This window comes from Cryptococcus neoformans, chromosome 7 (genome assembly GCF_000149385.1).
Source record: "Cryptococcus neoformans var. neoformans B-3501A chromosome 7, whole genome shotgun sequence".
Lineage (NCBI taxonomy): Eukaryota > Fungi > Basidiomycota > Tremellomycetes > Tremellales > Cryptococcaceae > Cryptococcus > Cryptococcus deneoformans.
Window position 1 is genome coordinate 154,959 of NC_009183.1, and position 15,000 is coordinate 169,958.

Sequence of the window (15,000 nt, forward strand, 5' to 3'; positions counted from 1 at the left end):
CCGTATATTATTTACAAAGCCATTCTTTGCAAACTGGAACGGTGAACCAGATCTTTTGGGTTATTCGATGGAAGGATCACAGCCATTGACTATCCCTCGATAGCTGCAAACTTTTTGCAAGGGCGCTATTATTAGGCGTCATCCGACCAACCGGTGCTCTCTGGATAACGATGAAGCTGAGTAATTAAACATAACTAATATGATAAATAAATATTGATCCTATGCAGATTGTGTGATAAATATACTTGTCGAATTCTATGCTACATATCCTCCCAATACCGAATCTAAGGATGCTTCGGCTTATGAGCTTCCTTGCTCTGCTGCTTGGCTTGCTGTTTCTTCCTCAACTCCTCTTCATCATCGCCGACAAGTTCTTCATCCTTCTGGGCTCCTCGGCTTGGCTCATTACCGTGGGCCTCAGCAACAGCGGTAGGCTTCTTGAGGGCTCTCTCGTGCTCAGCCTCAGCATGCTTTTCGAGCTTCTCGACTCGCTTGGCGTCGGCAAGAGCATCACCGTGGTTTCGCTCGTCTTTTCGGTCCAGTCGGGAGTGGGCGCCTTGAGGAGCATACTCAAAGGCCTCGCCAGTTTGGGGGTTGGCGCCTACGAAAGGGATGGGACATTAACGCAAGGCTGAAATTATGGAGCAGTGTATGAGACTCACCAGCATGGCCTTGACCAAGGTTGGGGTGCTTGGCACCAGCAGAGTCGTGCTTGGGGTCGTAACCGGGGTTCTGTTTAAGCTGAGTCTCGGGGTCCATCTATAGTTGAAACCAAGCGGAGGTCAGTGCCCGCCAACAAGAAGGTATCTTGTAATCTGCGCAAGTTGACTCACGATGAAAGTATGTGTTGGGGTGATGTTTTGGATACGAAAAAGTGAAGTCGATGGTTTTGTTCGAAAGCTTTGTTCTATGCAAGTGCGTGAAAAGTCGTGAAATTTACTGAAAAAGACTTGAATACGACCGAGGTTGCAGCCTTTTACATGGTCCAAGCCAAGTTGAGAATTGGTCTATGACGTCATACAGTTTTATCATTTTCCGTCGGTGACGATTTCTCGTTCCCCTCGGTAAATGAGACGTGACGTTGTTTGAGGCACCTCGCATCGTCGTCGATCGTCACCACCCGCCAACTCCCGCACCCGCCAAATTCCAATCATCCACAACCACGTCCTCAGAACCGAGAACGCGTCATAATTCAGCGTTCGTGGAGGTTGATTTGCCCCTTTTCATGCTAATTACCGGACTAGCCGGCAGATCCCAGGTTCCAGCATAGCAACAAGCAGCAAACTCTCTCTTCTTGCAACGTCAGACGGCAGACACGTCAGAGTTCAAACGTTCCTTGATCTTCGCGTATTCTGTTGCTGCTGGTTCTTGCCGCGGTTCGGGGTCATCGTGCGGGCCCCAAGCGGTGCGATGAGGTGACAGCTACTTTTGAAAGTACGTCATGAATGCACAGTCGAGCATTGTTCTACTGTCACCTGGCTGGTGGTCAAGGTGGCCAGAAAGGTATATAAGAAGCACTACCGTCGTATATTCCTTTCTCTCCTTCATTCACAAACTTGTTCGCAACAAATCTTCAACTACCACTACTACCACACCCAACCGCAAGACAAACACTTTATCATAATGTCCGACGCTGGCAGGCAATCTTTCACCGACAGTAAGTCTCTCCATCAACTTCCTTTGTGAAGACTTGTTAACTCTCTGTTGCAGAGGCTGGTGCTGCTCTTAAACCCGACTCTGAGAAGTCTTATCTCGAACAGGCCAAGGACACCATTGGCGGCAAGGCAGACGTAAGTCGACTTGTTCTCTCACTCTCTCGATCTTATCGCTGACTTCTACCCTCGAACTTTAGTCTGCTGCTTCTACTGGCCAGCCCCAATCGCAGAAGTCTTACACCCAGGAGATCGGTGACACGTTCTCCGGCAACAAGAACGACAACCAGGAGTCTCTTACTGATAAGGCCAAGAACGCCTTTGGGGCCAACCAGTGATTGGTAAAGGGAAGAAGTAAATAAAGAAATGTTGTAGAAACACATGTATATGTGTAGCAGTTATTATAAATCATTGACTTCGAACAAGACTTCTCCAATCTTAAGCCATTAACAGCCGTCGGCATTGTCATGATCACATGTTTCGGAGGGAGACTATTCAAGTAGCGAGGCAATGGCCCCCTTACTACTGATAACCGTCACTGTACTGATCGCCATCGAGTGTAACGAAGGATTCGTTGGTCGCCCATTTGGCCCCGATGCTGTTTATGCAGCGCGCATGTTGAGATGGACAAGCGCTATGGGTTCCCAGACCATTATTTAAAGGCAAAGACGTGATGAAGTTCCCTTAAATGGCTGATTGATTGCGGACTAACAACGCTTATGCAATGTACTAATCATCATCCTACTTGGTATTATTATACGTGGATTGATCCCTCAATACCTAACCCTTGTACGTTATTAGTCGCTGATCTACCAGTAGAATCTATGAGTAGGGCACTCGTATCCTCCAGGGTTGTTATCCACTATAGAATTGATGCATCAATTAGTTCTTCTCATGATCGAAAAGCGTATATTTCAACATACAGTAGTTTTGGTGATAATCCTCCGCCTGGTAGAAAGTACCAGCCTTGGCAATCTGAGTAACAATGGGTCTTCCCTTAAGACTGGATAAGGGTCATCAGCGATCATCAATCAGCAACCAGACCGACAGAATGAGCACTTACTACTTCTCTTGAACCTCCGCAGTCACCTTTTTAGCAGTCTCCTCTTGCTCCGGTGTTGTGTAAAAGATAGCGCTTCGGTACTCTGCAGATAACATCAGCATGGAGCACATACAGATAAAGGCCGCAACGTACGAGTACCAGTGTCCGGGCCTTGCCTATCAACGGTGGTAGGGTCGTGTGTTCGATAGAAGAATTCCACGAGCTCAGCATAGGCAACAGATCCGGTTTGGTAAGTCACTTTGACAGCCTCGGCATGGCCGGTAGCTCCTGTACAGACTTGTCTGTATGCTATAACATCGTCAGTTACCAAACGCAGGCACGAAGGCAGGAAAACCTGGACTTACAGGGGCTTTCGGCATGACCACCAATGTAACCTGAAATAGCAGAGAACTGGGGAAGGTTTCCATAGTGCTTTGTGAAGAGGTGTTCAGTACCCCACTGAATTTACCGCAGCCTCGTTAATTTTCCTCCTAAACCGTCCTCTGACAAATGGGGCTTACGAAGCATCCAGAGGCGAAGATGGCTTGTTCGACTGTGAAGCATTCGTCGGTTCCTACTTCGGACTTGGGCACAACGCCATAATACACTCACCACCTTCACCAGGCTTGAGACTTTCCTTCGCCTTGATAGCACTCGGTACAGTAGGGGCAGGGGGGTTTTTGAAATTGACCATGTTGGAGTTGTGGAGCGTTCGCGGAGAAGTCGAGAAAGAAGCGAAAAAGTTGCGGAGCGGAAGCATGTACTGTGGGAGCACCGCTGATATAATCAGAATAAGGGCCGCGAAAGCGATGACCTTTGGGCGTGAAATAATGACGAGACGTAGAGATACAGATGCAGCAAAAATAGATGGCACCTCGGCGGCAACGAAAGGTGGATTTTATCATCTCGCCAAATTGCGATATTTTGTGTGGCCATCGGCCGTCGTCGCAGAAGGCCGATGATGCTAGTAGTAGCTAATACTACGTACCGCTTACTTTCTTTCGACTTTGTTTTTTCGCCTGTTCCTCTGTGACATCTGGTAGCGCCAGCTATAGCAATCCTTTAGGCTACACTACTCTGCATCCGACTCCTAATTCGAGTAAATAGGTCTAAAAGATTACCCTTCCAAAATCGATGCTGAGCCGGCGCCCCTCCTCATAACTTTCCCTTTGTCGTGCGTTCCACCCACCCTCTACCACTGACCTATGAATGTCGTCTTTTATCCCTATGGATGGCGCGACGGTGATCCTAGTGTACTTCACGTACCCGTTGTATCGCTGCATTGGATGTTACTACGCGCTAGCGACGTTTTAAGACACTCAAGCTTTAAATCACCCGACAAGGAAGAGGCACTCATGGTAAACTTGACGGTCTCGTGATCGATTATCTCGTGGCTTTCCCAGTGAGGTGGTATGCAAACGCTATTGGACCTGAAGTAAGGAGCATCAGAGAAGAATGATGCCCCATCTGAATGGATGGTGTTGTCGATAGCTTGGGCTGCCCCGCCTGGTTGTCACTGATGGGAATGGTGCTATCGCTCCTCAAATACTCCCCAGTATCTGAAACACGAGAAGTTTCGTCCAACATCCTGACTTAGGGAACCGTTCGCGGTGGTAACAGGTGATATTATGCTAATAGCAGATTCATCAATGGCGGATATGGCGATAGTAGAATCATCTCCGCCGTCGTCAGTGGTGATGGTGCTACTTGTAGTGCCAGGGATGGAAAGCTCTATGGCAAAAGGATGAACAGGGAGTTGCTCTTCTTGGTCCGCCTTAGCGTGGCCGAGAGGCTCTGATGTCAATATAAGGCCAACCATGTCTTGAAAAATTGGCTGAAAAGGTGTTGATACAGGATTGCTGCTTCCAGTACTCCGCCTTGACGAAACAGAACTGTTGAGTATGGGTTTGGCAGCAGAGTCTGATGGGCCTTGCATGGTCATTGAAGACATACCTGCTGCACTATCTGACCTAAACGCCATTTAGTCCATCTTCAGTCCGTTTTGACTGCTTGGGAGGTTTTTATCTTTGACAGCCATCTCTTCAGCTAATCTGTTGCTATTTCGCATAAACTGGGAAGCTGGTACGACATATTTGATCACTAGCTCCTCTTCTGCCGTAATGGTATCTTCAGATGAGTCAGAATGATCTGCAATATCTTGCGCTTTTTATTCTTCCTCTTCTCTTTGTCTTAACAACTTTATCAAAGCGTTTGGTGCAGGAGGTGCAAATCCGCTGTCTGTGAAGAAATCATTCAAGCTCCTTCTAGACTGTCGCAATTCTTTCATTCTGGATTTGTAGGTACTTTGAATAAACCTTTGCTCCTCTCTCAACGTATCTTGCAACTCTTCGTTAGGAGCTGTCATTGTCAAAGTATAAAGGATAACGTCACGCGCCTCAGTCAATTCCATTTCATTCCTTGAGCAGTTTCGATCCATCTCTCAGCTGTCTGCCGACAAGTCAATACAAGGTCTCGAAGCTAACTCCTGATGTATTCAGCCTGTTTCTCCCCAACGGACCTCCTTTCTGAATCACGCTTATCCCAAATGCCCATCGCAACGTCGTTTATATTGCTCCGCCTGTACTAAAATCCATTCTTGCTTCACGATTTCATTGATTTTGTTGATTTTGTCAAGCATTGACTTTGTCCTTCATTCCCAAAGGAAAAACGGAGGATTCGAATTTTTGGCTGACATCTCTCATAGTTTCGTTCCACTGTTTCTCCATTGCGTTGAGCTCAGTTGCGAGGTTTTGATTGAGATGGCTTATAGGACCTGTATATAGGTGAAGAGCACCTGAGTCACATCCATCGTAGGGTCTCCAATGGCCTTCAGATACGGGTGCATTGAGCTACGGTATCGCTTCGAACATGGGCGAATCTGGAACTGCGAACGAATCAGAGTACATCAAAAGCTGGACTTGTCGTTGGATTTTCAGGCCTCCATCTTCATTGGTAGAGGTCAAGAGGCCAAAATTCCAAAACGAAATTTTCCTTTAGGCATACCGATAGTCCCACCAACGCTTTCACTTAGGAAGAGGTTTACTGATTGCCCCACACGTCATCCGAAAAAGACGTTGAAATGCTTTCTATTGCTTTGAGGATCATTGAAGCCGTAGATACGTGATGAAGACGTAACAACAGGGCCCTTTCTTCACGACCATGTTTTGAGCTCTGTTCAGTCCTAAATCATGAGGATACTAGGAAACATGTTTTCGTACCGGCACTCGTTTCTTCTTTTCTAGCTTCCGCAAATACACTTGAATAGTTTTTATCCCGACACCCATAAATAAAGGAGGGAGGAAACTATTTACTGATGTGATCCTTCAACGATTTATAAATCGTCCCTTTGTCAGTGGACAAATTATCGATGTGCTCCGCCCTGGAACGGAATCAGCGCAGAAGCCGTAAACGTGACATGTGAATGAGAAAGCTTGCGATCATGAAATGATCATCATTATTGGATGTCATGATGTCAGCGGCGGATGGTTGATGGTCCCTGCTGCTGCGTGATTAACCTTCATGAATCAGTTCCTGGCACTTGATAACGGCTGTTAATTGGCTTGTCTTTGGCCTAAGCCGGGACCATCATCATGCTATGCTGTTTTCTATCGTCGTCCCAGGTCCGTTTTTAACTGCCCTCTTTACACTTCCCGAAACGTGCATCTCTGGGCAAGATATAAATTCCTCTTCTTCTCTTCCACCAATTCCTTCTTCCGAACCTGACTAGGCCGACACATACGTATCAGTAGAGTTATTCGAGATGGCTCACCACGCGAACGAAGATCACCATGGCAAGCCTGGTATGTTCCCTTTCAATGAGCCGTTTCCTCCGTAATCAAACTAGCTAACTTCAACTAGGAAACTTTACAATGATGCAGTACTTCGAATGGTACGCTGAAGGTGGTGGTGTACACTGGAAAAAGTATGAAAGCGAATCCGAAAGACTGGCCAATATGGGCATCACTGCCTGTTGGATTCCTCGTGAGGCTTTCTATTGAGACAGAACAAAGCCAGGGAAATGTGCTGAATAAGACAAATCTGTAGCTCCTACCAAAGGCTCTAGCCCTAAGGGTACAGGATATGATATGTGAGTAGGCTTCAGACTTTCTCCGCTCTTTTCTCGACTAACGTGATGTCCCCTCAGCTATGATGTCTGGGACTTGGGAGAGTTCGACCAGAAGGGATCTGTCGGTACCAAATGGGGTACTAAAGAAGATCTTTTAAAAGCAATTAAGGCTGCTTCTGAGAAGGGCATTATCACTTACATTGATGCTGTCTTGAATCACAAGTAAGTCAGCTCTGAGTATCTTTGTCAGTAATGGTTAGGCTGATAAGGACATTCCTTAGGGCCGGCGCTGATGATAAAGAAGAATTTATGGCCACCATGGTGGACGAGAATAACCGTAACAAGGAAGTAGGAGAAATGCACAACATTGAAGGCTGGACCAAGTGCGTCCGCCACTGAACAAATTACGTCGACACCGCTAATGTCATGGGTTTGCCAAGGTTCACTTTCCCTGGCAGAGGCGACAAGTACTCCGACATGAAGTGGAATTTTAACCATTTCACAGGGGTAGACTATGACGCAAAGACTGAGACTACCGCTATCTTCAAGGTGGGTCCCGTTTCCGACAGGACACCCAGTCTAATTATCGTTCGGAGGAACTGATGATAGATTTTCAAATTCAAGGGGACGGAAAGCATTGGGCCACCGATGTTGATAAAGAAAACGGGTCTTTCGATTATCTCATGTTTGTAAGTCTTTTTCCCGTTAAGGGTGAGTTGTGAGGAGGGCTAATGAGGATTAGGCCGATAGTAAGCGTTGCTGCAGGCAGCGAACGTGGCGTTGTTGAACTGATCTTGAATTGCAGTTGACCATTCACACCCGGATGTTGAGGCCGAACTCAAGTGAGTCATGATATGACAACATTCCATCAATTCGGCTGTTGACGATTGGCTCTAGCAAATGGGGTAAATGGGTCCTCCAAGAGACAGGTGCCTACGGTTTCCGGTTCGACGCCGTCAAACACATCTCTGTGAGTAATCCATTCCGTTGTATTACTATCTGTACCATATGCTAATATTCGCTGCCTAATTTATAGCAATCTTTCATTGCCCAGTTTGTCAAGCAACTTCGAGAAGGCGAGAACTCCAAGACAAAGGCTTTCTGCGTCGGAGAGTTCTGGCATGGTGCGTAACGTCATCCTCCCTTGGATAGGATTAAGAAGAGATATTGATCAACCTTGCAGACTCTGTCGACGCTCTTGAAGCATATCTTGATGGACTTGGGACACAGTTTTCCTGCTTTGACTCATGCTTGCAAGGTTTGTTCAGCACTGCTTTTTCACTGTATTCTTCGAGCAAAGAGGGTAGCTGATATCTTCATCACAGATAATTTCCACGTATGATATCTCGTCTAATTCGGCATGATGATAGGGCTTGCTGACCTTCCTTTAGCAAGCTGGAGAAGCGAGGGAGAATTACGACCTGCGAAAGATTTTTGACGGTTCCCTTGTTCAACGTCGACCCCTCGATGCCGTGTAAGTTCCATTATTTCCTGTGTATTGAAAGAGCTTATGAGATCATTAGGACTCTCGTTGACAACGTATGATTCGTTCTGCTTTGGGATTTCATGTCCACCAAGCTAATTGATAAACGATAGCACGACACTCAGATCGGTCAATCTCTTGAGAGATGGGTATCCTCAGCCTTCAAACCCTTGGCCTACGCTTTAATCCTCCTACGTGTTGACGGTTACCCGTGAGTACCACTTTGCCTTTACTTATTTAAACCGAAACATGGTGATACTTACTTTGTGTCATGGTTCGCAATCGTAAAGGTGTGTGTTCTACGGCGATCTTTATGGATGTGGCGGAGAGAACCCCCAGGAGCCCATGAACCAGCTCGAAGACATTGTTCGCTGCCGAAAGCTTTTCGCTCACGGCGAGCTTCGTGATTACTGGGACCATCGTAAGTTTCATTACTGATCTACACCTCTCTCATTACCAATGCCAATCGAGCTAACATTATCGACCTAGCCAATTGCCTTGCTTGGGTCCGTGTTGGCGACGAGGAGAATGACGGTTGTGTTGTCGTGATTTGCAACGGGAAAGATGCCGGTTCGAAGCGGTGCGAAGTTGGTGTAGAGCATAAAGGGGAGAAATGGACTGATGTACTCGGCTGGCATCAGGGAGAGGTTACCATTGGAGATGGTGAGTTTTAGCATATTTGTAGCAATTGTTGAACAGAAGAATGGGTTGGCTGACATGGGTCTCAACAGATGGCTGGGCCGAGTTTTACTCCCCTCCCGAGAGTATTTCCATCTGGACTAAGGTGGATGCCCGTGGAAGGGATGAATTCCAGAAGTGAAAGGAAAATGATAGCAATAGATTGTAGAGCCAGAATCCGCGTGTGATAAGTTTGTGCCAAGCACATGAAAGTTGATGGACTGGTAGATATGGGCAATGCATCAATACCGAAAAGTATTATACGAATCCTGCCTTTCTCTCTTGAGCACCTAAAAGTCGCCTAGTCCATGCCCAAATTTCTCGCCCGTACCCATAGTAGACAAAACCGAAGAGCGCTCCGGACAAATGGGCCACATGGTCAAAGAGTCTATCGGATATCGAAGTCAATATTGGCCGAACAAGCTATAAGAAATTGTCTTACCTCCATCCCCGGATAAGACCGAAAAGATCCATCGCTATCATTCCTCCGACACCCCAGCCAATTGGGATTGAGATGAAAGGGATGAAAATGATGCCCACGCTCGAATCAGGGAACGAGCACGCGGTTAATGTCAATGCGGCGTAGATAGCACCACTAGCTCCCAAGCTGGGGAGAATAGCGGCCTGGCTAACCAAAGCCTGAGGGGTCGATATTCTGGCGGGATGGGTGATGGCTTTGATAAGCCGTGGAAGGCGAAAGATGTTGGTCCAAAGATGAGATGAGAGAGAAGAGAAAAGACCAGCCGTAAGAAGGAAAGAGAAAAAGTGGGGAGCGTGAGTAGCAGTAGGAAGTGAAGGAATAGAAGGTGGAGAAGAAAGGAAAGTCAAGGCTGCAGCGCCGAATGAGAAAAGGGCGAAAGAGTTGAAACCAAAGTGCGCAAATGATTGATGAGAGATCTAAATAGGGCAAAGGTAAGTATTTTAGAACTTCAAATATTGATCATGACTTACGGTACTAGTGAACAAGGTGACGCAATTGGCCCATTCACGCTTCGCAGAGGCAGTAAAGATCACCGGTCGATGCAAGAACCACTTTCGCATGAACGGTTCGAATCTCCTAATTTTCCAAGCCATGAAGATACCACCCATCATCCCAATCAGCCCAAGGGGCGCAAGTTGCGCAGTGGGAGTGTTGAGATAGAATTCCGAGGCCATGACATAGGTTCGAAGGATGGGAATAAGGATCAAGTTGGGGAGGAATGACAAAGTGCCGGGAAGTTCATTGAGAAGCTTTTGAGCTTTCTAAAAGATCGTGAGCATCGTCTGTCATTATATTAAATATCAGAATATACCCACTTTCGCGCCCTCCAGCTGCTTAGCCCTAACCATTTCCCGATCTGACGGCTGATCCACATTCCTGCGCCACCAGCTACCTCCTCCAAGCTTCTCAGACCATTTTTGAGTTTCATAGTTGGTATACAATGCCAGTAATGCATAGCCTCCTCCACCAAATGCCACACAAAACTGGAAAATTCAGTGATAGACCTCGCTGGTGTATCGCCATACTCACTACTATAGGTCTCCAAATTGACCGCCGGGGTATACTAGTATCGATAACCGTTGAGCCTTCCAGGGCAGATCTTGGTACTGCGATTCGCTTGGGAGTTATTCTACCGAGGTACTGTCTTGCTGGTTTCGGTGTGACGTTGGAAATATTACGACGAGACCGAAGAAAAGGCAGTCCCACCTGTTGCGAAAGGCAAGGTCGACTGGCCGAAGCGGTGAAACCGGATAACCCGCTTAATAACATTTGTCGAGGGATCATACTGGTTCAAACAGGCAAGACTCGCGAAGTTATTCTTTTTGGTCGGTTCTTTAGTGCGGTGATTTTATCCAGACGATATGTACCCAAGCTTGAAATTATTGCGATCAGGACGAACGAAAGCTGACGGAAGAATGTCGGCAAGCGTAACATCATCATCGTTTATTAGCCCTCCGACAAAAAAGAAAAAGAAACGATGACGCCAGAAGTACATTTCAAAATGACGTGGAATTCTTTAGCGATATTTGACTCCGCCGTGGACGCGCCTGCTGTCAACAACAAACACGCGTAGGTCAAAACAATCAGAAACTATAACCCTCCTCTTCTTTCATTTCACCACCCAAACCTCCCTTAAACATCTTTCTCAGCTGGTCAACGAGAGGAGTGAGAAGATAATCAGCACAATAAGCCCCTACAATCAACGTATTCGGGAGAGAAAGGAAGAATTCCTTGGAAACAACAGGATAATTAAAGGCTGTTGGTGATATGAGGGTCGAAGAGCTCATTTTGGACGGTGAGTCTGCCGAACTGAGCCTTAACGACGATAATAGAAGACTCATGGCCTGTAGGCTTCAAGTCGTATCCCGTCAGAACAACCATATCTGGTAAGTCAGATGCCAGGTCGTTCCATGACGAGTATCCTGATGATATCCCTTTCTCTAGGATTTGATGAATCTTTCAATGCCATTACCGGTCTTAACGGTTCGGGAAAATCCAATATCCTCGATGCGATATGTTTCGTACTTGGTATTACGAATATGCAGTCGGTAAGCAGTATTACTGGATTGATTGTCAGTGGTGGAGACTAAAATATGGCTTTCATAGGTTCGAGCGAACAACTTGATGGACCTTATCTATAAACGGTACGTGTCACTAAACCAAGTCTGTGCGAAAGAATATGCTCAACGTGGTATTTAGGGGCCAAGCAGGTGTTACAAAAGCATCTGTCACCATCGTTTTCAACAATGAGGACAGATCGAAATCGCCAGTTGGTTTTGAAAATACGCCTCAAATCACAGTCACCAGACAAGTGTGTTCAAAGTGTTCTCCAAAATACGAGATTTGGCTTATACCTTTCTGTAGATCGCGGTCGGCAATGTCTCCAAATATCTCCTCAACGGGCATAAATCCACTCTCCAAGCTCTCCAAAACCTCTTCCAATCCGTTCAGCTCAACATCAATAACCCCAATTTCCTCATCATGCAAGGTAAAATCACCAAAGTGCTCAACATGAAGCCAGCAGAGATTTTGGGTATGGTAGAGGAAGCAGCGGGAACAAGGATGTTCGAGGAGAGGAAGGACAAGGCCATGAAAACGATGACTAAAAAAGACAAGAAGGTTGAGGAAATTGAAAGCGTGCGCCAATCAGCAAAATACTTTTAGCTCTCAGCTGACTTCGTCTTTTCAGCTGCTCCGAGAAGAAATAGATCCCAAACTTGAGAAGCTTCGAGCTGAGAAACGATCGTATCTAGAATATCAAAAAGCCACCTCTGAGCTTGAACGTCTCACTCGTCTCGTGAAGGCGTACGAATGGGTCGCTGCTGTTGAAAAGGCTGAAAAGGCCACAGAGACTGTTAAGAAAAAGAGGAAGGACATCGAGACTGCTAAAGGCGACATAATGAGAGGAGGAAAAGAGTGTCATGGAATGGAAAAGGAGTTAGAGGAAATACGTAAAAAGAAAGAAAAGGTGCGTTTCATGATTGTTGTAACAACCCTATTGACTCATGGCATCCTGCAGGAACAAGCCAAAGGAGGGAAGATCCAGGGTTTGACTGAAGCGGTCAACAATTTGGAACGCGAGCTGGTCAAGATCAAAACTCAGATCGAGATCACCGAAAGCACTCTGAAAGATGATGCCAAGAGAGTCGAAGGTGCCAAAAAAACTGTCGGAGAGGTGAGTAACAGCGACTCAAACGATTTGGATATTGACCCTCAGATAGCTTTCCAAAACGCTCGAAGATAGGCGATCTGAGACTTCCAAAGAGAGCTCCGCCTTTGCCGAATTGAAAGATGCATACGACGCCGGCCAAGCGGAGCTTTCTAAACTCGAAGAACTTCTTCAGTCACTTTTGACGGGTCTCTCGTCTAATCAAAACGATGAAGAGAACGCGGGCGGCTACCTCGGTCAATTGGCAGAAGCTAAAGCCCGCCTGGCAGCGGCTGGGACAGAAGCCGAGCAGGCCAAAGTCAAGATTGGTCTAGCGGAGAAGGAGTTGAAAGAGAAGGAACCGAGAGCTAAAAAGGCTGAGAAGGATGGAGAGGGGCTGGTCAAGGAGCTTGCGGCTAAGAGAGCACAAATGGAGAAGCTGAGAAAGCAGGTCGAGAGTGCTGGATGGGATGAACAGCAGGAACGCGAGATGTTGGAATCTCAAGCCGAGCATCAATCAAAGATGACCGAACTCATGGACGTAAGTATATTTGACGAGCAAAGTTATCTAAGGCGTACTTACAAAACATGTTAGAAACGCGACATGCTTAAATCTCGTCTTGCATCAATTGACTTCACTTACTCTGATCCTGAAGCCAATTTTGACCGTTCCAAAGTTAAGGGTCTTGTCGCCAACTTGGTCGACCTTGACGAAGAAAACTTCAGCAACTCTACGGCCTTGGAGATCTGCGCGGGAGGAAAGCTTTATAACGTGGTCGTACACGACGAAAAAGTCGGCTCCAAGCTGCTTAAAAATGGTAACCTTCGGAAGAGGGTGACGATCATCCCTTTGAACAAAATTGATGCTACCAAGATTGCAGCTGAGGTAAGTGCCCGCCTCATATTTTTTTACCGAATTTGTGCAAGGTAAATAGGACTGACTATTGTAGAAACTTGCCGCTGCTCATCGCGTCGCTCCCGGCAAAGTCAATCTTGCTCTTGACCTCGTTGGCTACCCAGAGGACGTCTCTGCCGCAATGGCCTACGTCTTCGGTCGCACGTTTATCTGTGCTGACAAGCGTACAGCCGAAGCTATCACTTTCAACAAATCAATCGCGGTAAAGTCTGTCACTGTTGAAGGTGATGTATATGATCCTTCAGGTACACTTTCTGGAGGGTCAGCACCGAGCAGCGGAGGTGTATTGGTGAAGGTGCAGGAGTTGAAACAAATTGAGAGGGAGATTGCAAAGCACAGATCTGCAGTAGAAGAGATCAGAAGCAAGTTGCAAAGCGCTAAAAAAGTTATTGACCAATGGAAGAAGGACAAAAAGAATCTGGAGCTAAGTGAGCACGAAGTGAGGTTGCTGGAGGAGCAGATAAAGGGCAGTAATGCTACCAAGGTGCGCATACCAGATCAAATATACTGAATCGGGGCGGTACTGACAGGTCTGTAGATTATTGCTGAGGTGGAAGCGGCCAGAACATCCCTTGCCGACCTTAAGAAGATCGTCAACCAAGCTAAGGAAAAGCAGAAGCAAGCTTCAGCGGATTGCAAGCGTCTCGAGAAGGAGATGGCCGATTTCAAGAACAACAAAGATTCCAAGTTGAATGAGATCAAGGTATGTTGTTATTCATTATATATGGTGTCTAGCGAGGTAAAAACGGCCCATTGTAACTTCTATGAGTAGGCGAATATCACTAGTAAAAAGAACGAGCTTGGAAAGAAGACATTGCAGGTCAAGACGCGCCAGAAGGCGATCCAAACCGCGGAGCTTGAGCTTCGTAAGTTGACTTCCTTTTTTTCGTTCTGCTATCCGAGCATTTAAATCTGATATCTTTGCAGAGCAACTGGAAAGTGATCTCGAAAGTGCTAAGGCTGAGGTCGAGGAAGCCACTGCTGCTCAAGCGAAGACAAAGGCTGAACACAGTGCACTGCAAGAAAGTTTTAAAGCATCACAGGTCAGTCTCGATCTTTTCATTAGAACTAGCAATCCAGAAGCTGAAATTTCATTGACGTATTTCATTGCAGAGTGATCATAAGGCTGCCGAAACGAAGCTCAGGAGCGAAGAAGCTGTCCTTGTCGCTTTTGACAACGAGCTTGCCGACTTGGAACGTGACCTCAAAGCAAAGAAACAGGATATATCGGATGCCGAGCTCTCCCTCAAGAAGCTTGAGCATGATCTAGGGCTTGTGGAAAAGGAGAAAGCAACTTTAGTGGATCATAAGGTGAATTTGGAAAATCGGTTCCAGTGGATCTTGGACGAGCATCAGTAAGTGGCCATAATCATTCGAATTCGGAGCAGATGTACTGACTGGCCTTTAGGTTCTTTGGTAAAGTCGGTACTCCGTATGATTTCCGAAGTGTAGATCTCCAACAAGCGAGGGATCAGTGTCGAGAGCTTGAGTCTCAGGCTAATGGAATGGGTAAGAAAATCAACCCTAAGGTTAT

The 15,000-nt window shown here is 46.6% G+C and overlaps 6 protein-coding genes across 6 annotated transcripts in view; 3 read left to right on the forward strand and 3 right to left on the reverse strand.

Annotated features, from left to right (window-relative positions):
- Positions 1–284: 284 nt before the first annotated feature.
- On the reverse strand, positions 285–759 carry CNBG0470 (hypothetical protein; the record flags this gene model as incomplete). The annotated part of the gene is made up of 2 exons (XM_769458.1): positions 285–601; positions 663–759. The coding sequence occupies 2 exons, from the start codon at positions 757–759 to the stop codon at positions 285–287; spliced, it is 414 nt and encodes a 137-aa protein (XP_774551.1).
- An 864-nt stretch (positions 760–1,623) lies between these two features.
- CNBG0480 (hypothetical protein) lies at positions 1,624–1,990 on the forward strand (the record flags this gene model as incomplete). The annotated part of the gene is made up of 3 exons (XM_769459.1): positions 1,624–1,657; positions 1,711–1,790; positions 1,853–1,990. The coding sequence occupies 3 exons, from the start codon at positions 1,624–1,626 to the stop codon at positions 1,988–1,990; spliced, it is 252 nt and encodes an 83-aa protein (XP_774552.1).
- A 471-nt stretch (positions 1,991–2,461) lies between these two features.
- CNBG0490 (hypothetical protein) lies at positions 2,462–3,388 on the reverse strand (the record flags this gene model as incomplete). The annotated part of the gene is made up of 7 exons (XM_769460.1): positions 2,462–2,514; positions 2,576–2,655; positions 2,716–2,797; positions 2,848–3,003; positions 3,060–3,153; positions 3,216–3,247; positions 3,307–3,388. 7 exons carry the CDS (start codon positions 3,386–3,388, stop codon positions 2,462–2,464), a joined length of 579 nt encoding a protein of 192 aa, XP_774553.1.
- Positions 3,389–6,454: 3,066 nt separating this feature from the next.
- On the forward strand, positions 6,455–9,063 carry CNBG0500 (hypothetical protein; the record flags this gene model as incomplete). The annotated part of the gene is made up of 20 exons (XM_769461.1): positions 6,455–6,494; positions 6,553–6,675; positions 6,739–6,781; positions 6,839–6,982; positions 7,042–7,143; positions 7,201–7,309; positions 7,396–7,449; positions 7,503–7,509; positions 7,566–7,602; positions 7,658–7,730; positions 7,797–7,884; positions 7,944–8,018; positions 8,086–8,096; positions 8,152–8,234; positions 8,284–8,299; positions 8,357–8,454; positions 8,534–8,664; positions 8,733–8,830; positions 8,885–8,906; positions 8,975–9,063. The coding sequence occupies 20 exons, from the start codon at positions 6,455–6,457 to the stop codon at positions 9,061–9,063; spliced, it is 1,443 nt and encodes a 480-aa protein (XP_774554.1).
- Positions 9,064–9,179: 116 nt separating this feature from the next.
- On the reverse strand, positions 9,180–10,686 carry CNBG0510 (hypothetical protein; the record flags this gene model as incomplete). The annotated part of the gene is made up of 5 exons (XM_769462.1): positions 9,180–9,309; positions 9,364–9,818; positions 9,873–10,163; positions 10,218–10,385; positions 10,432–10,686. The coding sequence occupies 5 exons, from the start codon at positions 10,684–10,686 to the stop codon at positions 9,180–9,182; spliced, it is 1,299 nt and encodes a 432-aa protein (XP_774555.1).
- A 483-nt stretch (positions 10,687–11,169) lies between these two features.
- CNBG0520 (hypothetical protein) overlaps positions 11,170–15,000 on the forward strand; it is a gene marked incomplete at both ends in the record, with an annotated part of 4,734 nt that continues 903 nt past the window's right edge. The window contains 16 exons of the mRNA XM_769463.1: positions 11,170–11,197; positions 11,253–11,288; positions 11,347–11,450; positions 11,509–11,546; positions 11,602–11,713; positions 11,767–12,039; positions 12,092–12,370; positions 12,422–12,577; positions 12,624–13,091; positions 13,146–13,436; positions 13,501–13,950; positions 14,005–14,169; positions 14,239–14,332; positions 14,394–14,509; positions 14,580–14,821; positions 14,875–15,000. The exon at positions 14,875–15,000 is cut by the window's right edge and continues 15 nt beyond it. Coding sequence (XP_774556.1) covers positions 11,170–11,197; positions 11,253–11,288; positions 11,347–11,450; positions 11,509–11,546; positions 11,602–11,713; positions 11,767–12,039; positions 12,092–12,370; positions 12,422–12,577; positions 12,624–13,091; positions 13,146–13,436; positions 13,501–13,950; positions 14,005–14,169; positions 14,239–14,332; positions 14,394–14,509; positions 14,580–14,821; positions 14,875–15,000 — 2,978 coding nt within the window. The remainder of the gene's footprint in view (positions 11,198–11,252; positions 11,289–11,346; positions 11,451–11,508; positions 11,547–11,601; positions 11,714–11,766; positions 12,040–12,091; positions 12,371–12,421; positions 12,578–12,623; positions 13,092–13,145; positions 13,437–13,500; positions 13,951–14,004; positions 14,170–14,238; positions 14,333–14,393; positions 14,510–14,579; positions 14,822–14,874) is intronic.